The following is a 25695-nucleotide window of genomic DNA, read 5'->3' on the forward strand; positions in this document are numbered from 1 at the left end:
CTGCTTGTAGGTGATTGAAATTTAATTTCATGACTTGAGGTGGAAGAAAATATTATCTTCATGTGATGATTCTTATACTGAGATAAAATGAGTTCTTTTATAGCTAAAATATCGATACTTAAGGCAAGCTAGGTTTTTATGAATAGTATTTATTTTACTTTAAAAATCGAATGCTCTGAAGATAATCTGTTCTCTAAAATTAATTTACATGTTGTTGAATATTTCTTTGAGTTGGTGGGAAATTGACTTCAAGAGGCAAAATTACTCTCACAGATTCCAAGTTGAAGACTTTTGTAAATCTTGAGGTAAAAACGAATGTGTTAAGTGTTAAGTGCAGTGTTTGTAGGAAAACATCAAATTTAGAATATTTTATTCTTGGATTATATGCAACATCTTAAGCGTCTTTGAATATGAAATTTAATTTCCTGCTTTGGTGGTTGGTTAAATTGCATAGTGGGTGTGTATTATTTTAGTTACTTGTGTTCTTTTGAATATTAAAAACTGTTGTGAAGTGCTGTGTGTGATGTGATCCGGTAGCTTGGCATAAGGCATTACTCTATTTTTAAAAAAAAGCACAGGCGTTCCTCGGATATATTGTGGGTTCAGTTCCAGACCACCGCAATAAAGCAAATATCACAATACAGTGAGTCAAATGAAGTTTTTGGTTTCCTGGTCATATGAAAGTTACGTTTACCCTATATTGTAGTCTATGAGGTGTGAATAGTATTACGTCTAAAAGAACAGTATACAGGGTGGCTCAGTCAAGCGTCCAGCTCTTGATTTCGGCTCAGGTCCTGATCTCATGGATTTTAAGTTTGAGCTCCACATCAGGCTCCATGCTGACAGTACAGGCCTGCCTGGGATTCTCTGTCTCCCTCTCTCTGCCCCTTGCCTGTTCATGCTCTCTCTCAAAATAAATAAGATATTAAAAAAAAAGAAAGAAAAATGTACATACCTTAATTTAAAAAGACTGTTGCTAAAAAATGCTAACCATTGTCTGAGATTTCAGCAAGTCATAATCTTTCTGCTGGTGGAGGATCTTGTCTTGATGTTGATGGCTACTGACTAATCAGGATGCTGATTGCTGAAGATTGAGGTGGCTGTGGCAATTTCTTAAAATGAGACAGTCAAGTTTGCTGCGTTGATTGACTTCTTTTCACAAATGATTTCTCTATAGCATGTGAGAGCATTTTACTCACAGTATTTCTTTGAAAATTGGAGTCAGTCCTTTCAAACCCTGCTCTTTTTTTCAACTAAGTTTATGTAACATTAAATCCTTTGATGACATTTCAGCATCTTCACCAGGAGTAAATTCCATCTGAAGAAACCATTTTTTTTTTGCTCGTCTATAAGAACAAGTCCTTATCCATTCAGGTTTTATCATGAGATTGTGGCAAAAGTCATTCACGTCTTCAGGCTTCACTTCTTTTTTTAATGTTTGTTTATTTTTGAGAGCGCAAGTGGGAGAGAGCAGAGAAAGGGGGACAGAGGATCTGATGCAGGCTCTGCGCTGACAACAGTGTTCAGGCTCCACTTTTAATTCTACTTCTCTCACTCTTTCCACATCTGCAGTTACTTTTTCCACTGAAGTCTTGAACCTCTCAAAGTCATTCATGAAGGCTGGAATCAGCTTCTTACAAAGTCCCATTACTGCTGATATTTTCACCTCTTCCCATGAATCACAAATGTCCTTACTGGCATGTAGAATGGTGAATCCTTTCCAGAAAGTTTTTCAGTGGACTTTGCCAAGATCCATATAGGAATCACTGTCTTATAGCCTTACAAAATATATTTCTTAAATAATGAAACTTGAAAGTCGAAATCACTTCTTGATCCATGGGCTGCAGAGTGGATGTTGTGTTAGCAGACGTGAAAACAACAATTTTTTTTACATCTTCATCAGCACTCTTGGGTGACCAGGTACACTGTCAATAAGCAGTCATATTTTGAAAGGAATTTTTTTTTTCTGAATAGTATGTCTTAAAAGGTGGCTTAAAATAATTTAGTAAACTGTTGTAGACAGATGTGCTGCGATCTAGGCTTTGTTGCTCCATTTATAGAACACAGGCATAGTAGATTTAACATAATTCTTAAGGGCCCTAGGATTTTCAGAATGGTAAATGAACATTGGCTTCAACTTAAAGTTATCAGCTACATTAGCCCCCGACAGGAGAGTCCTCTTATCCTTAAGCTTTGAAGCCAGGCATTGACTTCTTTCTAGTTATGAAAATCCTAGATGGCATCTTCTTCCAGTATAAGGCTGTTTCATTTACTTGGAAAATCTGTTGTTTACGGTAGGCATCTTCACGAATTATCTTAGCTACATCTTCTGAATACATTTCTGTGGCTTCCACATCAGCGCTTGCTCCTTCACCTTGCACTTTTATGTTATGGAGGTGGCTTCTTTCCTTAAACCTCATGAACAAACCTGTCCTAGCTTCAGACTTCTCTTCTGCAGCTTTCTCACCTCTCTCAGACTTCGTAGAATTGGAGAGAGTTAGGGCCTTATTCTGAATTAGATTTTGGCTTAAGACAATGTTGTGGCTATTTGGTCTTCTGTCCAGACCACTAAAATTTTTTCCGTATCAGCAGTAAGACTTTGACTTTCATGTTCATATGTTCACAGGAATGGCTCTTTTCATTTCCTTCAAGAACTTCTTTGCATTCACAACTTTGCGTTCATTCCAAGAGGCTTAGCTTTTGGCCTGTCTTGGTGTTCAGCATGCCTTCTTCACCAAACTTAATCATTTCTAGCTTTTGATTTAAAGTGAAAACTGTGTGACTCTTTCTTTCACTTCACTTGAATACTTTGAGGCCATCATGGGGTTATTTTTTGGCCTGAGTTCAATATTGATGTGTCTCAGGGAAAATAGGAAGGCCCAAGGAAAGGGAGAGAGACAGGGCAATGGCCAGTGGGTGGAGCAGTCAGAACACACACAGCATTTACAAAGTTTACCTTCCTATATGGGTGTGGTCGTGGTGCCCCCTAAAAATTCCAATAGCAACATCAAAGAGCACTGATCACAGATCGCTATAACAAGTATAATGATAAAAAGTTTGAAATATTGTGAGAATTGCCAAAATGTGACAGAGACAACAAAGTGAGCAAATGCTGTTGGAAAAATGCCACCAGTAGACTTGTTCACAGGGTTGCCACAAAAAACACAGTATCTGTGAAGCACAATAAAGTGAAGTGCAATAAAACAAGGTATGCTTGTACTGTGACAATAAACTCCTTTTAAAAATAGCCTTTCTAAACAATCAAAAAATGTACATACAAAAGGAGTGTTTTAAAATTATGGGCCTGCTTAGATTATATGACAAATCTAGAGTTAACCTCTTCATCAGATTTCCTATTCTCCCACACTTTTTCCAGGTCTTTCCCCTCTGTTCCATTTCTTCTTTCTAGCCACTTGATTCTCTTTCTCTTTAGTCATTTTCTTTCAGCTTTAGAGCATACATACGTCTTCTCATCGTTGAAAAATGCTCTTGATTGGTACTGGCTCTTGTAATTAGTTTTTGTGTTTTTTTTTTTTTTTTTCCTTTTTCAGTGCCAGAATTCTTAAACTAGTAATTTTTACCTACTCCTGGCATTATTTCGGCTATCCCATCTCATTTCTAATGCCTTTAGTTATCTTCCTTTTCTCACTGGTATCCTCAATTTCCTTGTCCTCTCATATAGACAGTTTCCTTATCACTACATATGGACTCTTCTCTCTTATCTTGTGGGGGAAGGGTTAGTGGGGTGGAGGTGAATATGTGGAAGGTAACATTGGAGACACACACACACACACACACACACACACACACACACACACCTTTCCTTTGTGTTCTTCCTGTCTTCTATACTTGCTCTCCTGTTTCTCTTCTTTCACTGCTAAATTTCCCCTACAAATTACTGTTCTCACTGTATCTTTTTCTAAACCGTTAAACCGTCCACTCACACCATAACTTTGTACTGTTTTCCATCCTTATGAGTATTAAACTTCTAGTTTCAAAGGTATTGACCTTTCCTCTGCTGGATAAATCAGTGGTCTTTTAAATTAAATTTAAAATTACCTTTCTGTGATATTTGACATTGACCACCTTTTTTGTGTATAGTGTTTTATTCCTTTTGATAATTCTTTGTTCTTTATTTTTGGTTCTCTAAGGGTAGGGGATAGGTCTTTGACCCTTTGTCATTCTTCAGAAATCTTATTTTTATAACTTAGACTTAAAACATACCTATGCTGATGACTTTGTTTTTACTTGTCCTGTCACTTGAATTCTGTCTACCTTATTAGATGGTTCACAGGTATATAAAAATTTCTTATGCAGATATCTAATTAGGATTCACGATGTGCACTTGCTATTTCATAGGTTAAAAACTGTCAAATATTGGCTCTTTCATATAGTTCAACCTAATAAAGAAACCAAAATTCTCATTTTAATAATTTCTTGTTTATATGTGCATTTGACACTCTAGAACCTTTTGATGGAACAAATACGGCCAGAGCTGTGCATGAAAAGCAGAAATTTGACATGATCAAGGATCAATTTTTAAAGGTAAACAGTGTATGAGATTAACTCTAGAAACCTTAGTGGACTAGTATGCTTTGAAAATGAAAAAAAAAATCTAATAGGACAGAGTAGCCGTGGTTCCTGTGTTATGAAGCTGTTAATGTAGCACAATAGAGAATTCATGACTTGCTAGATACACTTTTCCTACAGAGAAATCGAACTCTGTGTTCGTTTACATGGCTTTCATTTTCATGGAAGTAAGCATCAAAATGAATGAATAAAACCTAACAGACTCCTTTCTATCCTTGAAATATCAAGGAACTACTATAGCTTTAGAAGAAAGCTAATGTTTGTTCTATGATTTTTCTTCTGTATACCCCATTGTAACAAGGAATTCGAGCACCATTTTATCTTTGTTTATATTTTGAGAAATTAAAAAAATCAATGTGTATATTTGTGTACACACACATTATATATAAACCTCAGAGATATATATATAAAATACTGTTTATTCCTTCACTCTTTAGTCCATAATATGAATTTATTCATCGGTGATTTTGCTAGGTGTGGTTTCTTTCCTCAAGGAGTTCGAAGTACTGTGTAAAAACACATTGATGTAAATATATACTATGAGACAGATAGGAGAGAATGCCTCATTAAAGAAAAAAAGATCAGCAAACTGTGAAGGTCGTTTTAGAGGAATACTTTTTCATTAGACATACAAGTAGACTTTATTTTGATGATAATTAAAAATGTAAGTATGTCATATTACAAGCTGTCTTTCACATTAGGTCCTCTTTTTATCAACCAGAATAGAAAATTTAAAATTAATAGAATTCTTCAGGGCAAAACAAATATCCAAGAGGAAATATTTAGGTCTATCAGATTAAACTGAGAATTCAAAAACAGCATTGCTACATTGTGGTTTTTCTTGATGCCTGAACTTTCATTTAGGATTGTTCAGCTATAAAACCAATACTTTTAGTCAGTTGAACAACTGAAGTAGGAATAAACCAGATATGCAGTCACCGAGTAGTGAGCCAAGTCTGTAGCCTGTGAATAAGAATTTGTTTTTTTCTTTTTGATAAGTTCTGTGTGTTCTTCTTTTTCTGAAGCACATAAAAGTGGTTTATTAGAGATTTACTCTCTGCTTTGTAGTACTATTTTTAATTGGAAAAGCTTATCGATGCAAACTAGTCAACCAAATAATTGAAGTAATCTCACACTCTCTCAAACTCCAAAGGTTTTGTCTTAATTACTTTGCTATTTTAGATGAAATTATTTAAATCTGTGAGTAAATGTTAATATTGTCATTTGTATCTTTTTGTACCACCTATGTGTCTGTCCCTTTCTTTATTAATAAATTGGAACCACACAGGTATAGGGTTTTTAAATAACATTTTCTTTTCTGACAGCAGAAAAAAGACATTTACTATATTAAAAACTTGGGAGATAAAAACACACACACACACACACACACACACACACACACACACACACACACAAAATCACCCCAAATTTTACCTCCTAGAGAGAACCACTGTTAACATTCTAGTAACTCTCTTTTCAGTCTTTTGTTCCACTTATATTTTATGTTTTAAGAATTATTTTTTTCTTTTTCTCCCAGTCATGGCACAGATTGAAAAACAAAAGAGATTTGAACAGTATACTACCTTTAAGAGCTGCTATCCTGAAAAGATAACTGGCTTCTATATCTTAATAAATTCTTCTGAGAAATAAAGAACAATAGTAACACCATAATGCATTTTGTTTACCTCCATCATGGTTTCTTTTTAACTGTTCTTGTTTTCATGTTTTATTTTTAAGAGGACATACTTATATAAAGATTGCATATTTTATTATGACATTTCCTAATAAAACCCTTTGATTTAAAGATGTATTTTTGAAAATGTTTACATTGATTCGTAATATTACGGCATGGATTTTCAAGAGATCAGATAAAATATTTTTGGGGGAATTATCTGAACAAATAAAAGGTTTTTGATATAACTTCAATTAATTATACCACATGCTAATACTGAAGAGATGTGTGGAATTTTGGAAAGGGACTGATTCACACATACTTAAATATAACGTACAGTATATAGTTTGTTGCTCGTCTGTTCTGGTAAAGTGAAGATTCAAGCCAGTTATTCGGTTACTTGAAACAAAATGAAATCTGTAATTTCACTGAAATCACTGCAGAGGCATGAAATACTGGACAATTGCCTTAAGTCTTCACTTGACTCTCCAGGATAGACTGAGGCTTTGGGTGTGTCTATATTAGCATTTCATTAGTACCTCACATGCTTTTGATGTACTCTTGAGATTGCTTTAAATTTTTGTTGAAAACAGTACATTTTGCACTGTAGTAATATGAGCACCCTGTATTGTTTAGAGGTTATTAGTAAGTTGTTTTAAAGAATTAGTTCATCGTAGATTTTGAAAAGATGAAGTCCCCTGTGCTTTATGATAGTTCAGTGCAATGTGCACTTTTACTTTATTTCACGTTTTCCTGCTTTTATTTTCCCTGTAACATGAAGCAACAGAAACTGAAAGATCAAAGTTGAGATTATATCCTATTGACAGTATCAGAGTTTGTCTGTGTACAAGTGTAGGATTGTAATCTAAACTGGAATTTTTAGGCAGTAAGCCACTATAAAATGTTTTAGGTAAGACAAAATTATTATAAATAAAAGCTTAATGTTTGTAAAGATATCTTTTTTAGTATTTTTTTCCATATGAAGAAGTAGTGGTGGCTGCTAAAAAAAACCCTACAGTGTTTATTAAGATTGATTATGGTTTATGTAAATATTTGTAAATTGGTCAGTGCCTGTACATTTAAATATGAAGAGTAATCTTGAAAACAATTTTAACTTTTTCAGAAGGACTGTGTACAACTTCTTTGAGACCTGCTGTAGCACAGTTTGTACCTCTAATGTATTTGAGTTTTTTGCAGACCAATTCAAATGCTAAGACTTTTGCTTTTCTTTGACTTGTAAAGGTGCAGATTTTCATTTCTTCTTTAAGTTTAAATTTTTGTATGATGTCAAATGGAATAAAGTTTATATATGGAAATTGTTGATGTGTTGGTTTTTTCTGTGTGAGGCTTTACTTATGAGGTGAGGCTGTAGTTATCATCTAGAACTGAGCTGAATCTAATTTTTATGCTTGATAGTTATACAGAAAATCTCAGAACGGAGATCATATTTGGTTAAGCCAGCTAAGCACATCAACACCCTATTTCCCTGACATTATTTAGAATAAAGCTTTCCACATAGGTGAATTTTTTAGATTACTGATGTTTTCACACTTTTGAAGCAATTAAGCTTTACAGATCAATTCTTTTTCTTGGAAAGTTTCCTAAAATATACACTGTGCAACTCTTCTTTATTAGAATGTATTGAACATAATATTTTGGTGATGACTGGGCATCATTAAAAACAGTAAAAAATAGTCCTCATGCTCTGTGGTAATACTGTATAGCTCTCAGGGATGGGGAAGTATGTAGGGAGTTCTGCCTTTATAGTATTAGGACATTTCCTAAGAAAGCCCTAGCATTTACCATGGTATGGACTCTTCCACTGCCACTGTTTTCTCAGCTCTCAGTGCCATACCCCGTCAACCCTATCTTACTGCTGCTACTTTTTAACTATCTTGCTACAACAAATGCATAAAGAAGTTAATAAACTTGTACCCGTTTCTAAGTCAATAGACTGAAACCTAAAATTATGTATCTTGTGATAGACAAATATGTCAAATAAGTGGCTGTTAATATATGAGGAAATTTTTTAGACTTTTAAATTATTTTCAGTTTGACTTACTTGTGTGGTGAATAATACCTTCTCTTATTTTCTGTTTGTATTGATCTGGCCATTTCTATATATTTGCATGTATCATTAAGAAAATAGTGTTAGGAAGTTAAAAATGTGCAATCTGTACTGCAGCCTAAGTTTTGGGTTGGTTTGAACTGGAATCTTTGCAAATAAATCTTGTTGGCTTTAGTTAGTGTTCCCAAGAAATGTTGAGTGAAATGCAAGGAATATACAGTGGCTTTCTATACTTTTGATTTAGTGTTTAACAGATTCCCACAACTGTGTTTGAATGCTTTTTGTCCTAGGTGACTAGTCATTTGGGACTACTAGTTGGAAAAGCCTGGCTCATGTTAGGATAATTATTGCTGATGTTAAACCTGGTTTAGTGAACCCTGGAAGACTGGACTCTTGTGTCTTCCCTTCTCACACATACCACCTGATAATTCTGAACTATCTGCAGTTCTTTGCTCACAGACTTAATGTACACCTATAATCTAGTGTAACTGGTGAATACAACCTAACTTATGTTCATCATATTTAACAACTCTGTGAATAGAATTTGTGGTAATTAAAAATAAATGTCTATTTTAGCCATAAAATCATCCTCATGAAAAGAAGAATATGTATTATAAAGATCTCTCTACCTGTTCTATGTACTGAGCAGGTCTGGTCCTGTTCTCTTCAGGGGATATTCATTAAGCATCTACTATGTGCTAAGTACTTTGCTTCCTTCTGGGCCCCTAAGAGATGGGGATGGTGGGGAAAAAAATGAGTAACAAATTTACGAAATGTACAGAGGGAAACAGACACATGATTTGGATATAGGATTGAATTTAACCTGAGCATTTCAGAGAAAGGTAGTGATCTTGAATGGTGAGTCACCGGGTATATAAAGGTGGGAAGAACCTCTCAGGCAGAAGGAACTGTGTAAGGGTACAGTGGTGTGGCTTAATAAATGTTGAGAATCGTGACTTCTAAAGAAGGAACCAGACAGATGTGGGCTGCTGTTATCCAGCATTCATCTTCTCAAGGAGTTTGAGCTTTCGTCCTTGAGCACAAGGACGCCATTGAGTTTTAAGCATGGGCATGACATGATCCAGCCAAAGGTCTAGGGCGTTTGGGTTGAGTTTCAGACAAAACTTAGACGTTGACCAAAGTGGGGAAAATTATTTCTCTTCAAAGATATTAGGGGAGATAATGTCCCGACTGAACAGGCTAGGGGCCACGGGGTAAGAGAATACACAATTCATATGCAAACATAAAAGGAGCCAATACTGAAAGGACAACGGTTCAAAACTGGGCTTATGAAAAGGGCAGACTTAGCTGTTTCCCCCTGGATCACTTACACTGGGCGGGAGACCTTGAGCAAGCCAGCTTCCCAAGCTCTTCTGAGCCTCAGGTTTCTGATCTAGAAAACCAGCATTGCAGTTAAACGTACCACCGCAGAATCGTGAGGGGATAATGAAAGCTAGACCCTTCGCAGTGTGCCTGAACTAGCAACGGCTCTGCTCAGGAAGGAGTAGTTATTTGGTTGGGATGAAAGGTTTACCAAGAAGTTCTGTGCCAAACACACGGCCTACCAAACCCACACTGGGGGAAAGAGAGGCGGGGCTGGGTGCCTTTTCTCCTTTCAGCAACCTGGTGCAGCTGAAGCCTGTCCCCCTCGGAGTGATGATCGCTGCTGGCCCAAAGGGCCGCCTGGGATCCGCCTAAACGGGTGGGGAGGGCTGGGGGGCGGGGGGAGGTTGGCAGACGCGGGGGAAGAGGAGAAGCTGAGCCCGGGCCCCAGGAGCTCGATGGCGAAACTTTGACGCCTTCTATTTAAAGTCGCGGGGCCAGCCCGCCCCCCGGGCCGGGAACCCGAGCCGCGCGCCGGGGCAGGGCCGGGCCGGGCCGGGGCCAGAGGCGCAGTCAGAGGGAGAACACCAGGCGCGCGCGGGCGGCTCCGGCTCCAGCTCCGGCTCCGGCCCGGCAGAGGCACGATGGCGAGCAGCGACAGCAATCACGCCGCGGAGAGCCCCTTCGGCTCCGACGGGGACGAGGAGGCGACCCGAAGGCCGGAGAGCGACGAGGACGAGGAGGACGAGGAGGACGAGACGGCCGCCGAGTCGGAGGAGGAGCCGGACGCCAGGTAGCGTGCGCCCCTCTCCTGAGGCCGCAGCCCGAGCGCGGGCCCGGCCGAGGGCCTGGAGGTGCGGCCGCGAGGGCAGGTGCTTCGCAGGCCGACTCCGCACGCTTCTCTTTTCTTTCTCTGCGCTAGAGTTCGTTTCCTCCGAGCTCAGCACTTTGTCTCAGGGCGTGCTGCCGTGGTAAGGAACTTGAAGGTGAAGGTGCTTGCTGTCAGCTGGAGTGACAGGCCCGCCTGCAGCGGCAAAGTTCACGACCGCCCCCCTTCCCTCCTTCACTCCCCCCTCCCTCCCAGCAACTTGTGACTTGCTGCTCTTGTTTATTCCCGGGGATTGACTTAGGGTCCTGCCTGACCACAGAATGTGCTGAAACGCTCATGTTTGGCCCAAGGCTTAGGAACAATCTTGAAAGCCCGAGCTAGAAGAGAAGGGGGTACGGAGTGGGGGTGGAGGCGGAGAAGGCTGCTCTGGAACCTTCAGATAACCGGAGGTCTCTTGGAAGCCAGCCCTGGACCAGATCGCTATGAGAGAGCTTTAATTTGGTACAAAGGCTTACAAATTCTTTGGACGAAAGAAGCCTGACTTTCAATAACCCCTCTTCTTAAAATCGTGCTTTCTCCCCACTATGGTTCCAAATATCGTTTCAATGAATGTGATTGCAATTAGGTAATATTGTATAAAAATATGGGTCTCCTTCTACTTCCATCTCCCTCCCTCTCTTCATGTACGCCCTAAAATGAGAACAGTAGAAATCACAAGGGAGAGAGTCGTGTTTTGTTTGCTTGTTTTGGTTTTTTGTTTTGTCAGTCATGTCCTTTCCGAAATCTATTAATTTCAGTAGAAAGGCTCTGTAGGTGACAGATCGATGTGCAACATTTCAGAATGCCCCTCTCAAAGTTAAAAGTTCTGTCCAACCAAAGCCCGCAGAGCTGAAGTTGAAGTAGCCCATAGAGTAGCACTGATTAAGCTGAATGGTCAGTCAGATAAGAAGACTGGAATGTAGGTTACATATTGACCAAGCAATTGCCGAGTGGGAAGCAGGCACAGTCCCTGCCCTCAAGGACTTTATGGAAGAAATTAGGGAGCAATATGGGGAATATGAGTCTATGTGCTAAAGAAATGAGAGGGGCAGGGGGGACAGACCGTGCATACTGTGGAAGCTCGGAGGAGAGTATGTAGATGTGTGACTGCCTTGAGAGGAAGTGGGCATGACCTGGGCCTTAGAGAGTAAGCAAAAGATTCAGAAAAGAGAGGCAGAAGAGAAGGCACCCGCGGGAAATGGAGGAGGGAGTAGGCACCCGTGATTCCCGGGCAATACTGAGAAGGGAAATCTGTCAATCTCAGCCTTTAGAACCTTTTCCCCTAAGTGACATTGGGGATCCTTATATCTTAGCCCAACCAGAAATTACCACCTAGAGAATTTGAAAACTCCAATGTGAGCAGCTGACAATGATTCCAAACACCACGCTGGGATTCCTTTGCCTTTTTCGGGTAAAGATAGGATTTATCTGCAGTAAGTTTTGGCCTGCTCTGACTGCAGGTGGTCAGGTGGACACCAAGGCCAGCGTCGGAATTAGTAGAGTGAGGGAAACAGGAGGAAATGGGCAGGTGGCTGGGCGCTGAGGCTTTGTAAACCATCACACTTTTACATTTTGGATTTGATTGTGTGAGTAACAAGAAATCAGTAATTCTGAGCAAGATTTAACTAAGATTGGAAACACATTGGAGTTAGGGGAAGGTTACTGACAGCAGATTGGCAGATTAGAAAGTTGGTTTTCAGGAGGGCTCCTATCAGAGAGACAGTAGCAAAGAGCAAGAAAGGTGTGTAGAGATTGAACCATGGTGAGGGCCAAGGGAAAGGAGATGGCAGGGAGGCTAAAGGTAGAGAAGTGTCAGTGGGCAGGACCTCCTGGGGGAACTGAGAGTCCTGGACTTTTTACTACCTTGAAGTATTGTTAGAAATCAAACCATTTTGTTGTGTGTACGTTTACAAATATGGCCTAAAGTTCTTTTTCTTCTGAGGCTAGAGGTGAGGACTTGGAATATCCTGTAAAGGATGGGAGGTAGGAATGATGTCTCATGGTTCTTCACCCCTTCCTCTTGCCTCTTCTGCCAAAGATTTACAATTATGAGAGGGTCCACTCACTCTGTGCCAGGCTTAGTGCTAAGTGTTTACGTATGTTTTCTCATTTTAAACCCTCCCAGCAACGCGATGAGATGACTGTCCTTTTATAGATGAGGAAACTGAGTCTTTGTATAATTTCCTGAGGGTATAAGGCAAGTCATTATAAGAACCAGGAGGTGAGTCTGGGTGTTTCCTCCAAGCCACTGCTGGAATTTCACCACCTGCCTTCCTTTGCAGGACAGACCTTTATGTAGGTGAGACTGGAATGGCTCCAACTAGCTTCTGCCTTGAAAAATTCGTAGAGCAAAAGGAAAGACCTCATCTTTTTGCATAATAGTGGAAATTTCCCCCTTCGTGAATGGAAAAGTTGTTTGCATTTTCTTGGAGGTCAGAACCTTTCTCAGAAGTTAGACTACAAACTGATTTTTTTTTTTTAATTAAGAGGCACATAATAGTAAATAAATGGAAATAGCCTAATAGTAACAGAATGACTATTACATCTACTTTATGTGTTATTATTAAGCCATTATTAAAATGCTATTTAGTATAGGTTTCTTAAAATATGGAAAGTGTATATATTGAATAGGAAAAAAATGTTCACTGTAAAATTTAGAATGATCTCACTGTAAAATAAAATATGTATTGGGAATAGGCCTAAAAGGTTAGTAAAGTTTCCTAAAAAGTTAATAAAGGTTACCATAGTAAACATAATAAAACGTTAATAAAGAACATTTCAGGAATGGTATATGGAGTTTTCTGTATAGCCACCTTTCTGAATCAAGGGAAAAAAATCCCTTTTAATTATAAAAATGCTTTTCTAGTGCAGACAAGCTCACCATTACACATACCAATGTTTATATCGGATCAGAGAACTACCCTCCTGATGTATCATTTAGTGATACGAATATGATATGTGGCATGAAAAAGCCTGAGTGTGAATCCTGTTAGCCATTCTATCATGAGCAGATTCCCTATTTTGTCTTAGCCTCAGTTTTCTCATCTGTAAAATGGTAGTAATAGTTCCTAATGTATAAGGAATGTATAATGTATAAGGTTGTCATAAACTATGTGAATGTAAGAGTACTTGCCTTTAGTAGGTTCCCAATAAATTTTAGTTTCTTATCTCCCTTCAGATGAATCATCATTGGCCATCAGATGAGTCACTATTGGCCGCAAAGCTATTTCTTCTGCCCACCTTCATCAATGAGGGGAGCATAATGGTCTCAGTTTTCAATGAATAATGATCCTGTTCCACTTTGACATTTTCCTGTATTCATTCACTAAACATTCGTGGAATGCCTACTGATTGCCATGGACCATGCAAGGTGCTAGAGATACAAAAATTACTAAGAATCCATTACTGTCCCATGGTGTTCATATTCTACTTGGAGAAACAGAAAAACATAATTATGTCACTAACTTTATAAGTGATTTAAGGGGGAAAAAAGGTCCTTATGAAGTACCTCAAAGTAGGGAGAAAGTCCTGGAATCCATCCTGCCTGGAAGGATTGGAGAAGGCTTCATAAGGGGCTTTGGAGCAGGGTATTCAATGCTAAAAGTGCCTAGAGAGCTAATAATTTGTGGATATCAAAAAAATATTTTTGTGTTGCTAAAACTTCATACCAAAGTTATATGTGAAAAGCATCTCTATAAAACCTGCAGGATTTCAGAGCTGGGAGAAGCTTTAGAAATTTCTGTTCCCAGAGAATCCTTTTGCAGATTCAGAAACTGAGTGTCAGGAACATTTGTTCAAAGTCACACAGCTTTTTAGTGGTAGAGTTGGGACTTAATCCAGGTGTCTGAGCTCCAGTCTAATGTTCATTAGTTTATTCTTTCAACAAATGTTTATTGATTGGTTGATTGATTGATTGATTATTATGTGCCGGACACTTTCTAGGCACAAAGGATACAGCAGCGGACAAAATGAACGAAGTTTCTGTCTTCCTGAGAGTGACTTTCCAGTCTGGGGAGACAAATAAACAAATATGAAATATGTCAGGTGGCAACAAGTGGTATGAGAACACGTGTAGCAGGATAAGGGTTTCGCTGCTTTGGAGAAGGTGGTGAGGAAGGCTTTCCTGATAAGGTGACATTTGAGCGGAGACTGAAGGAATGAGGATTCTAGGCAAAGGGAAGAGCTGGTGTCAGGGCTCTGAGGCAGGAATATGTGTGGCTGATTTGAGGACACAAGGATGTTGGGTTGCTGGAGCAGAGTAAGTAATGAGAGTGGAGAGGTGGAAGGGGAGTCTGAGAGGTAGTTGGGTTGCAGATCAGGTAGCATTTTGCAGGCCATAGTAAGGACTTCACATTTTATTCTGAGTGAAAAAGGAAGCTGGACTCAGTCTACCAAATCACTCAAGGTTTAAAACAAACAAACAAACAAACAAACAAGAAAAACATGGTGGTTGCAGTATTCCATTAAATAGTAAGGGCCCATACATTCATATACTCATTGATATTTATTGGACATCGACCATATGCCAAACACTGTGCTAAATGTTTCAAATTCATGGTGTCCTGTATGGTGGGAAATATGTAAATGTGCATTCATTATTTCTGCATTTTTCTGACTGCAGAGCAGTGAAGCTGGACTCTTTTAGTCTTTCTGACAGATCACTTAGAAATTTTTCAGTATTTTTGCTTTGGATCATTTTCTGTTGTTCAGTTTTAATTTCTCTGTTTAAGCACAAAGGATTTTTGCCACAGCAGTACCCAAAACCTAAAAATCCTCTTGAATTGCAGTTTTGCCAGTGTCTGTATAAAAATAGGTCTGTGTAAGCTGATAGAATTAAAATTATTAGTGACATTTACATTTAAGTAATCATTGTAAGAAACAAAACTTTTGGAAGGTGAAGGGAGTTTGTAAGTGGTTTTTGTTATCAGTACGGAGCACTCTGTTTCCATGTATCTATTTATATGATGGCTCCCACTGCTGTGCTTACCCAGGTGTTTTGACAAGTGTGTCATTTGAGCCAGCCCTCTTTTGAGGTCAGTGGAAAGAGCTGCGAGGGGAGGGGTGACTGCTCAGGATGCCAGAGACGGAGGGAGGAGAGAGGATAAAACAGGCGCTTGGAGCCAGAAACTGAAGAGCTATTTAAGTGTTGGCTGCATGAGCATTACATGCCCTTGGTTAGACTTTGACTCAATATAAGGAATACAGCAAGAGTTGTTGTTGTTGTTTTTTAAACAGCAAAGCTACTAATGTGTACGACATATTGACTGTAGAATTTTACAAAAACAAAAGAAATGTATCCATTTCCTGGATATTCTGAACCTGGGCTTAGTGAAAACCTTGACTCACTGCAGACAATATAGCCAAATTCCCCTTCTAACCAAGAAAACTTAGAGAATCAGGTATAAGAGACGGGATGTGGTCTGTACCTGAAATAGTAATCTTTGGCTTAGTCCAGCATTCTCCAGTAGACATATAATGTGAGCCACATATGTAATTTAAAATTTTCTAATAGCCACCTTAAAGTCAAAAGAAACAGGTGAAATTAATTTTAATTTATTTTATTCAACCCAATATACAAGTTATTATCATTTCAACATGTCATCAATATAACATTATTACTGGTATATTTTACGTTTTTATGATAAGCCTTTAGATTTGATGTGTATTTTACTTTCACAATGCATCTCAATTTTTCCCCCCCAGCTACATTTCAAGTACTCAGTAACCACATGTGGTTAGTAGCTGCTGTGTTAGTGCAGGCCTGATAATACCTGGACATCCATTAGCTTCACTGGAATCCACAGAACTGCCACTAAAGTTGCATATGTGTATACAACCTTAGACACTAGGAACATAAAGGTGATTGCATGGCACAGTTCTTTCTCTCAAGGAGCTCACAGTCTGGCACAGGGAAGCATTTAGCTCCAACATAATGTCATAATGTCATAAGCACTACACTAAGGATATTTTAACAAAGGAATAGAGAAAAGACATATATTCTTCTTAAAATGAGACTTAAAAGGTTTTGCAGAGGTAACGCCACAGCTGGGCAAAAAGATATTTCAAGTACAATATGCGGTTAGATATTGCCTTAGACCCTAGTTCCAGCTCTCCTGCTGCTAATTGCTCCTCTGCCTAAGCTTTCTTTTTCTCACCCACCCAGAAGCATTCAGCATTTCCAAGACTGAGGATATTTGTTGAATGAATGAGTGGCATGAATAACTGAATGAATGAATAAGCAAGTGAATGTCAAGTCATCAGACTCCCATGAGAAGCAAATTTAGTTGGGATGTTGAACCTGTTAGGTTAGGTAGAATTGTGGTGCCATTCATTTACCAGGAACTGACAATATCCAGTGACTCTGGAAACACAGTAGCTTGGAGGGGACAGTGATAAGTACGGAGGGATTGTTCAATTAGGATGTCTGCAGTCATCATTCCCACCTTCTGTGACTTGTTGGAAAGCCTCCCCTAGGCTGACCCTCCAGCCAGATCATAGATGGGAGGATCAGAATAGGCTTTGCTTTTTGCCCAGAGAAAAGTCCTCTATTAAGGCAACTGGAGTGTATTCAGTTCCAAAATTCCACATCCTAATCTGATAAAGTCCAAGATATGTGGGAAGATTAAATGATGCTACTGTTGTCTTCCAAATTGAACAGCTCAGAGCCTTCTCATTGAGCCATTACTATGTTTTCTTAGTTTGCATATGCTTCTCTTTAAAAATAAATTCACATGCTAAACACATTTACATTCACCACAAATTTCCTCTTAACGGCTGAATTCACTAGGGCACTTAAAATTGTTGATTTGTAAATAAGATTAATTTCCTCCTGTTATGACTTTGTTAAATTAACATTTGTTAAGTGGAGCCATAGGGTGCCAGATGGTGAGCCATAGTTTGACAGAAGACCACAAAAGAAATTGCAGTAGGGATCTTTATTACTGACAAGCCCTGGAGGAAGTTCATAGCCACAAGGGAGGTGAAGGCAGAGTGAAGCAGAGAGAAAGTCAAGACCCAGGACACATGCCTTTATTAGGATGAGTGGAGGGCTCTGGGTTTCCTGGGCTATGACTAGATCAGTCAATTTGAACTAAAATTAGTGGGGTTTTGGTAAGTTCCACTGCGGTCTTATCTAGGGGAGGCACTGAAGGTGGGGGAGACTGTTGATCACAAGAACTGTCGGGGAAGTCATATCAGGAAATCCCAATGGCACGTGACTCTTCAGACTGTTACCTAGGATATGTGCTTGCATGAGGGAGGCTGGTCAGCTTAAGGCTTCCGCAGGGCAGCCACTTGACCAAACAAAATGGATGCCGAGGCCCCAATACCATGGAGTAGCTTAGCTAAGCTCATGACACCTTCACTTTCAGGAATGTCTGTACTATAAGAAAAGAGGCTCATTCATTCAACAGAAAATTATTGAGGACCTACTTAGAATGAGTGAACAAAACACAATTCCTTATCTTTAGAGTTTAGTCTCTGGAGAGGGCAGCCAGTAAACAAGCAATCTCACCTGTAATTAGTTGAATCGAATGCTTTAGTGAAATGAATTGGGCCTGCGGAGCTGCGGCTGCTAGCTGGGGTTCTGCTAGTACGCCAGCCCATCAAGTCTCAGAGTCTTTGTGTCAGTCTCTGGATCCACCTTGCTAGCACTTCTCTTTCTGCCTACAGAAAATGATTTCAGTGTCCTGTGGTCCAAGGCTGGCAGGAAAGCCTGGCTGCTGATGGCACTTAACCTTGATGGGGCCTTAGCTTCATTTCCCTGACTTATGTTTCTGATGAGTGAACAGAGACCCAGAGAAGGGAAGCGAAACCAGTATTGACTCAAGGAACAGTTGGTCTATCCCTTGCACTGTCACGTGTTACTTTGAGTTATTTTCTCAATAACTCTGTGATATAGGCATTGTTTTCATCTCCGTTTATGAAAGAGAAAATGGAGGCTTAGCAATACTGAGTAATTTATCTAATGTCAGACAGCTCGTAAGTGTGGTAGGGTTCTAACCCTAGCCTAATGGTTCTCATGAGTTCAGTGCTCACCTCAAGATGTATGTCTGTATACACAGTGGACACATATCTGGTCTTTATTAGCTAATTTCTTTTTTATTTGAGTATAAATTAGTTTTTTAAAAATAACTATTTTAATTTACCTCTACCTTTAAAAGTAAAGCATAAAAGACCCAGAAAATCTGCATAATAGCTAATCCTGACCAGCCCCTTAGCATATTAAGTTTCCTAGTGATAGGGGAAGTAGATCTTATGTTTAAAAATAGACATTAGGCAATCTAGTGTGATTGAATTTTCATAAGGTCAAACATAGCAACACCAAAATAACTTCTCTACATGCTCTATGGGATCATATGATAAATGTTTAATAGATAATTACTGTAATACCTTTGTTTAAAAGAATTTGTATTGGAGGGGCACCTGGGTGGCTCCGTCAGTTAAGTGTCCGACTTCGGCTCAGGTCATGATCTCGCGGTTTGTGAGTTCGAGTCCTGCATCGGGCTCTGTGCTGACAGCTCAGAGCCTGGAGCCTGCTTCAGATTCTGTGTCTCCCTCTCTCTCTCTGCCCCTCCCCTGCTCACGCTCTCTCTCTGTCTTTCAATAATAAATAAACGTTAAAAAAATAATTTAAAAAATCGTTTAATAAAAAAAAAATCATCTTGTTCCTGGGTGCCAAGACAAGGGCATGGAACATGAGAGGTGACAAGTGGTCTTTGAATTTGGCAAAAATGCAGGTCAACAGAGATAGATTAAGCACAGAAACGCTACCACCTGTGAGAAGGTTAAAAGTTGAAACCTTTCAGCATCTGTTTTAGATTGGATTCCCTTTTGAACAAATCCCTTCAAATACAGGACCTTACAACACTTTCCTGGGAGAAGAGGGCACCAGAAAGGGGAAGGTGGGTTCTTAGGAGTAAGAGGGCACCAAAGGCCCACTGAAGTGACAATTATGCTTCCTCGGTCCTGCTCAGAGGAGTGAGTTAAGGAGATTACCCAGGACACTGCAGAAAACCACTTTCTCCAAGCCCTTGGCCTCAGATCACTCATTACTCAGGGAGGGAGGGATATTCTTCTGACTCACTGACTCCAAGAATCCAGGATACAAAAACAGGGGTGGGAAGGCAACATACACAAAGTTGGCAGTGCTGATATATGAACCAAAATCACCTGATAATAAAACGTATAGTTAAATTGGGGCGCCTGGGTGGCTCAGTCGGTTAGGCTGCCGACTTCGACTCAGGTCATGATCTTGCGGTCCGTGAGTTCTAGCCCCGTGTCAGGCTCTGTGCTGATAGCTCAGAGCCTGGAGCCTGCTTCATATTCTGTGTCTCCCTCTCTCTGACCCTCCCCTGTTCATGCTCTGTCTCTCCCTGTCTCAAAAATAAATAAACGTTAAAAAAAAAAAATGTATAGTTAAACTGACTGATAGGATTCCTATCCGTTTACATACTTTGGAAGAAAATCCCCAGATACTGACCTAGTTGGCAGGAGATGCAGGGTAACACAGCCTCTGTGGCTGCAGGACCAAGGCAGAGAGGTGACTGCCTGCACCAAAAACTGGGGCCTTACGATCTGAATAACTTAGGAGAATCAATGGCCTACTTAATCTTAGAAGAAAATGGCAAGAAGTGGCAACCATTTCTTAGAGTTTTCTTTCCATTTCTCTCTGCTCCAGTTCTTACCTGCTGCTCAAACCGCCATAGTTTCCACCTGTCAATCCCACAAGTTCCCTTGGACTGAGTTTGCATAGCTTAAGAGTTAAGAATCACAAATTCAGAAACCCAGGCTTTAGTAACAACATTCCCTCTGAACAGCTTTCCATTTGCCAGGAAATTCTCATGTAAGTGATTTTCTCCAGGTAAGGGGAACTACCTTGGGTTCCAGAGTCAGGGTCAGTCAGTTTTGGAGTTGCGTAGCAAGCTGTGACCAATTGAAGCTGAAAGTGACCCTATTCGCTGGATATTGGTAGTTGAGAAAATCAGAAAAGAGAGCTTAGATGGCTAGGAACAACCCTTAAAACCATGCTTCAAAACTAGTCTGAACTATGCAACTCAATTATAAAAAGACAAATAGCTTAATTTTAAAATGGGCAAAGGATCTGAATAGACACTTCTCCAAAGAAGATTTTCAAATGTCCAATGAGCCCATGAAAAAAGTGTTCAATATCATTAGCCATCAGGGAAGTGCAAATGAAAACCATAAGATACCACTTCATACCTACTAAAGTAACCAAAAAGACAATAACAAGTGTTGGTGAAGATATGGGAAAATCAGAATCCTCATACACTGCTGGTGGGAGCGTAAAATGATACAACTGCTTTGGAAGACAATCTGGTAGTTCCTCTAACTCTGTTAAACATAGAGTTACCATATGACCCAGCAATTCCACTCCTAGGTATATACCCAAGAGAAATGAACAGATACATCCACATAAAAACTTGTTCACAAGTGTTCATAGCAGCTCTATTCATAAGAGCCCAAAAGTGGAAATGACTGAAATGTCCATCAACAATGAATGGATAAAGAAAGTATGATATATTCATACATGGGATATTATTTGGCCATAAAAAGGAATGAAGTATGGATTTGTGTTACAAGATGGATGAACCTTGAAAACAGTATGCTTAGGGAAAGAAGACAGACATAAAGGACCGCATACTGTATACTTCCACGTTTATGAAATGTCAAGAAGAGACAAATCTGTGGAGATGGAAAGGATATTAATGGTTGCCTAGAGCTGGGAGAGAGATGGGGAAAAGATTGGGGGATGATGCTTAAGAGTGTGGGATATGTTTTTGGGCTGATGAGAATGTTCTAAAATCGATTGTGGCGAAGTTTGCACAACCCTATGAATATACTAAAAGCCAATGAATTGTACGCTTTAGGTGGGTGACTTATATCGTATATGAATTATATCTCAATAAATTGGTTTGTTTTTTTAAAGTTCTTGGGTAAGGAAATGGTTGCCATTATTACTGGGCACTAGATGTCACAATTTGTACTGTTGCCACTTTCATACCAGTAACTCAGGATTGCAACAACTGCTACCCCCAGAGAAAGTGACGATCTCTACCATTTATTTCATTCATCAGTGGCTCTCAAGTCGGTCTGGAATGGGTGTGAAGATCATCATGGGGAGAATATCTGGCATTGTCACCTTTAGGACCCACAAGGTGAATTCACCAAATGGGAAGAGAGGTCAGATGCTAGACAGTCCAAAGGAAGTCACATGTCTACTGGAACAGCATGAGACACTGGACTAAGATTTCTTCAGGTTTTGTTACCTGATCCTCAGAATGTTGAATACATGATGTGTGAGATTTTACTTTTTCTATGGATGGACAACGCTTTATTTAAACAGTGAAACAAATCAAATAGTTAATATAATAGGAATAATAATAATAATTAGTAAATAATAATAAATACGAATTTATTTGGAAATACAACACAGAGCAATGACCGAGTACAACCATATGAGGTTGAAGTACCCTTTCCCATTAAATATCAGTTGACTCTGACTATCACTGTTTATTCTAGCTTTGACTTTCCATTTTATGATAGGAACAAGTCTTTAATTTAGGCCTCACTGTAACCTGTCTTGTACATCTTGGTATCTCTGCTTTGGGGTTTCAGAGCTCTATTGAAATCTATCTGTTGCCATTAATTATCTGTTTGCCATTATTAGAAAGTTAATTGCCTTTTAATTCTTTTAGTCTATATACCTAGGTCAGTCCTCCTTTGGGGAATTATCTTCAACTCACAAGGTGGGCTACTATGACCCTGACCAAGGGGAGAAATGAGACTCAGATTCTCTTTTCTGGTTACTTGGAAATGGAGACACTGATTCTACTTAGCTAGTTTTAGAAACAAAAGGTTGGGGTTCAGATCTCAACTTTATTTTGATATTTTTAATAATATCTTGGCTTTTATGTTTTTAAAAAATTGGTAGCTAATTTTCCTATTAGTCAAAAAAATTCTAAATTTATTTCTATAAACTGTCCAAGAAGAAATGAGCTAAAATTGCTGAGCATAACTTGGGGTCTGAGTTGGTATCCAGAAAAAAAAATGCGATTTAAAACTAAATAAAGCCTATCCGTCAAGGTTGGGAGCCCAGAGTATAGAAGATGGGTGGGGAGGAGATCCCATATAGATGGGAAGGGTAGAACTCTGAGTGTAGGATCACCCAAGTGGATTTCTAAAACCTTGGAACAGTCCACTCAAAATAGAGCCCAAACAGGGAATGTTTCAGTCTCAGAATTCTGCAAGCACACCTATTGTCTACCTAGGTGTAAGAGGGTGAAAGCCCTCTGAATCTATCCTGTCACTCAGGAAGGCCCCCATCCTTCATCAAGGCAGGTCATGACATCTGCCAGAGGTGAGATTGTATTGCTTTCCCCGCCCTTTCCCTGTGTTCCCTGGAATATAGAGGTGTTGAAAGAGGGAGAAGCAATAAAACACCTTTTCAGAAAGCCAGGATCCTCTGCTTTTGTTTTTGGTTTATGTCTTAATCTCCTTGGGAAATAACTGTTAGAAATAACATAAGAACTCCAAGACAATCGTGTGGACTCTGGGATTGAAGGTACCGTTTGGTAGCAACCATGTTGGGCCATGTGCAAGAGAAACTGAGGAAGCCATGCTAAAGGAGAGAGAGACAGAGGGACAAGATTCATGATGGATTTCCTCTTTCCTCTTCCCTGTGAGGCCTGGATACATCTGCCCTTGGATTTCATGAGAAATCTCTGTTTCCTTCAGATAAGTCCTATTTAAGTGCTTTTTCAAAGCTAGCTTGGGAGAATTTGTTCCTTGCACAAGAGTGTTTTAATCTCTTCTTAACATTTCTAGCAGCTATTTTTTTTCTCTTGCAGACCTTGGCTCCATATGTGCCCTTCCTCAGAGCTAGCCAAAAGAACCCCTTAAGGTGGAGTCATGCCCCACTTTTCCAGAAATGCTTATTTCCCCCAATCAGGAATCTTTTGGACATCAATGGCTACAGTATTGAAACCCATTTGACCATGAAGTCCATTCAACCTTATCAGTACAACTTACTCCAGCAAAATTTTAAAAGCCTGCTTCAGACCTGGAGAAACTCATCCTTCCCATCCGCATGCCTCCCTATTGCAAATATGTTAACTCTGTTGAACACAGGGTTATGGACCTAACACCAACTCTAGCACATACCATCCAGGCGCTGGTAGCAAAACATTCATGATCAATCTCGGATTGACCTCAAGAGTCAGAGTCCCAGACTGTCTTTGAGTCTCTCCTGGAGAGTTGTTAAAGCCTTAGCAGAAGTTCTCCAGTATATACTGGTGAGAGCTGCATGACTTCTTTGAGCCTCACACTCTGAAAGTTGTGGGTATGGGGAGGAGTAAGTGAAAATATGAACGCACCAGGATATCACATGCTCCTGGAACAGAGTAGAGTGTGAAGAGTGTCCATTCTTCCCCCTGCCTCCCTTCAGTATGATCTGTCAGGACCCCTTGACTCGAGCAGTTTTATGGGACCATGCTGCCGTCTAGCAGTGCTGCTCTCCAGTGCCCACTCCTCACCTACACCTTAATTGGGTGTACTCCCAGTTGTACAAATAACTCTCCTTGATTGGTGCTTTGTTTTTTTACTTAAAACTGACAGTGAACTTCAGTCTGGACTACACCTATCTCATTAGTGTCTTTCATTTCCTCAGGGGGTCAGAAAATGTCAAAAGCTTTCTTGTTAGAAAAGTATTTGAATACATCTCAGGGTTTCATTAAAATATACTAGTCCTAAAGCTCTCTGCAATAATTGTGAGCTCTAAGTCAGAATAGAGCCAGGGATGATGTCCCTGCAGCCACTGGGATATACAGTTGGAACAGCTCTGTCAGCACAGTTTGGTGAATGGCTTTTCTCTCAATTTAGGTTTCAACACGATCATGGCATTCTAAAAAGGATTTCATTCTTCATTTCTGTTTTGTTTAGGGTCTGTGTGTAATTTTTCTTTGGAACACATAGCACACACTCATAGATGTTGACTGAGAGCATAAGTAACAATTGAGCAATGCAGGGAACAATAACCAGAAAACTCATCAATTTTGCTTCGTTACACTTTACAGAGATAATCATTGTTAGAGAGATGCCTTCTCTCTTTACTATTTATAGTGTTATGAATCAATCAAAGTGGATTTGTAGATCCTTAAAGTCTGGACTTTACAAGGTTAATTCAACATCAGAAAGGAAAAGGCAGAGAACGAACATATGGAACACTTGTTAATTGCTAAGTATTGTACAAGGCATTTTACACATAGTGCAATGCAGCTGCCTTAGGAAATACATTATTAATTTCCTTGTTAACTGATGATGACCTTCAAGTTTAGGAAAGGTAGGAGAAGTAATTTGCCCAAGCTCATACAGCTAGTAAGTGATGAAGCCAGGATTTAAACGCAGATCTCTCTGGGGTAAAAAATGTTATTTCTACCATTACCCCATCTGTTTGTATCACATTGACTCAACGCTGTGGTATATACTAAGGTAATGAGACTTAGTTTGTGTTTGAAGAAACTTAATGTCAAACAGAAGATGCATAGTAAATGCTAATTGTAATAATGTTAAATAGCAGTAAGTAAACACTGTGGTCGAATTATCAGAGAAGTACTCTGTGAGCAGAGAATTCCAATAAATCTCAAGTACTGTATTTCATCTGAGAGAGTGAGCTCACTAACAACTAGCTCAGTCACATTTTGATTTTCTAAAAACAACTCTCAAGACAGGGCTCACATGGTACACTGTGTTGATAAGTGTGGGTAAGGATAGAAGGCTCTTGTACAGGCTGCTGATAGGAACACAGGGATAAACCTTTCTGGAGGGAAAATTGGCAATATGTATAAAAATCCTGAAAAACTAAGTTTGACCCTCAAATTCTACTTCCTAAGGTGTTATTCTAAGAAAACAAGTGTGCAGAAAGATATATTTGAGGATGTTGTCATAGCATTTTAAAAATTTTAAAGTTACTTATTTTGAGAGAGACAGAGCATGAGCTGGGGAGAGGCAGAGAGAGAGGGAGAGAGAGAATCCCAAGCAGACTCTGTGCTATCAGCCCAGAGCCCAGTGTGGGGCTTGAACCCATGAACTGTTAGATCATGACCTGAGCCAAAACCAAGAGTGGATGCTTAACTGACTGAGCCACCCAGGCACCCC

At 39.5% G+C, this 25695-nt stretch overlaps 2 protein-coding genes across 5 annotated transcripts in view; both read left to right on the forward strand.

The window, feature by feature from the left end:
• The window catches only part of TENT2 (terminal nucleotidyltransferase 2), a 66773-nt gene extending 59195 nt beyond the window's left edge, over positions 1 to 7578 (forward strand). For both annotated transcript variants that reach the window (XM_049648575.1, XM_049648576.1), the window contains exons 14-15: positions 4466 to 4545; positions 6128 to 7578. In XM_049648575.1, coding sequence (XP_049504532.1) covers positions 4466 to 4545; positions 6128 to 6202 — 155 coding nt within the window. In that variant the 3' untranslated portion in view covers positions 6203 to 7578. The remainder of the gene's footprint in view (positions 1 to 4465; positions 4546 to 6127) is intronic.
• Positions 7579 to 10120: 2542 nt separating this feature from the next.
• The window catches only part of CMYA5 (cardiomyopathy associated 5), a 96641-nt gene continuing 81066 nt past the window's right edge, over positions 10121 to 25695 (forward strand). Inside the window, exon 1 of one of the 3 annotated variants that reach the window (XM_049648570.1) lies at positions 10121 to 10446. In XM_049648570.1, the coding sequence (XP_049504527.1) occupies positions 10298 to 10446 (149 nt within the window). In that variant the 5' untranslated portion in view covers positions 10121 to 10297. The other 2 variants (XR_007461580.1, XM_049648571.1) reach the window with 2 other exon arrangements.

Source organism: Panthera uncia (assembly GCF_023721935.1).
Source record: "Panthera uncia isolate 11264 chromosome A1 unlocalized genomic scaffold, Puncia_PCG_1.0 HiC_scaffold_17, whole genome shotgun sequence".
In the NCBI taxonomy this organism is placed as follows: Eukaryota; Metazoa; Chordata; class Mammalia; order Carnivora; family Felidae; genus Panthera; species Panthera uncia.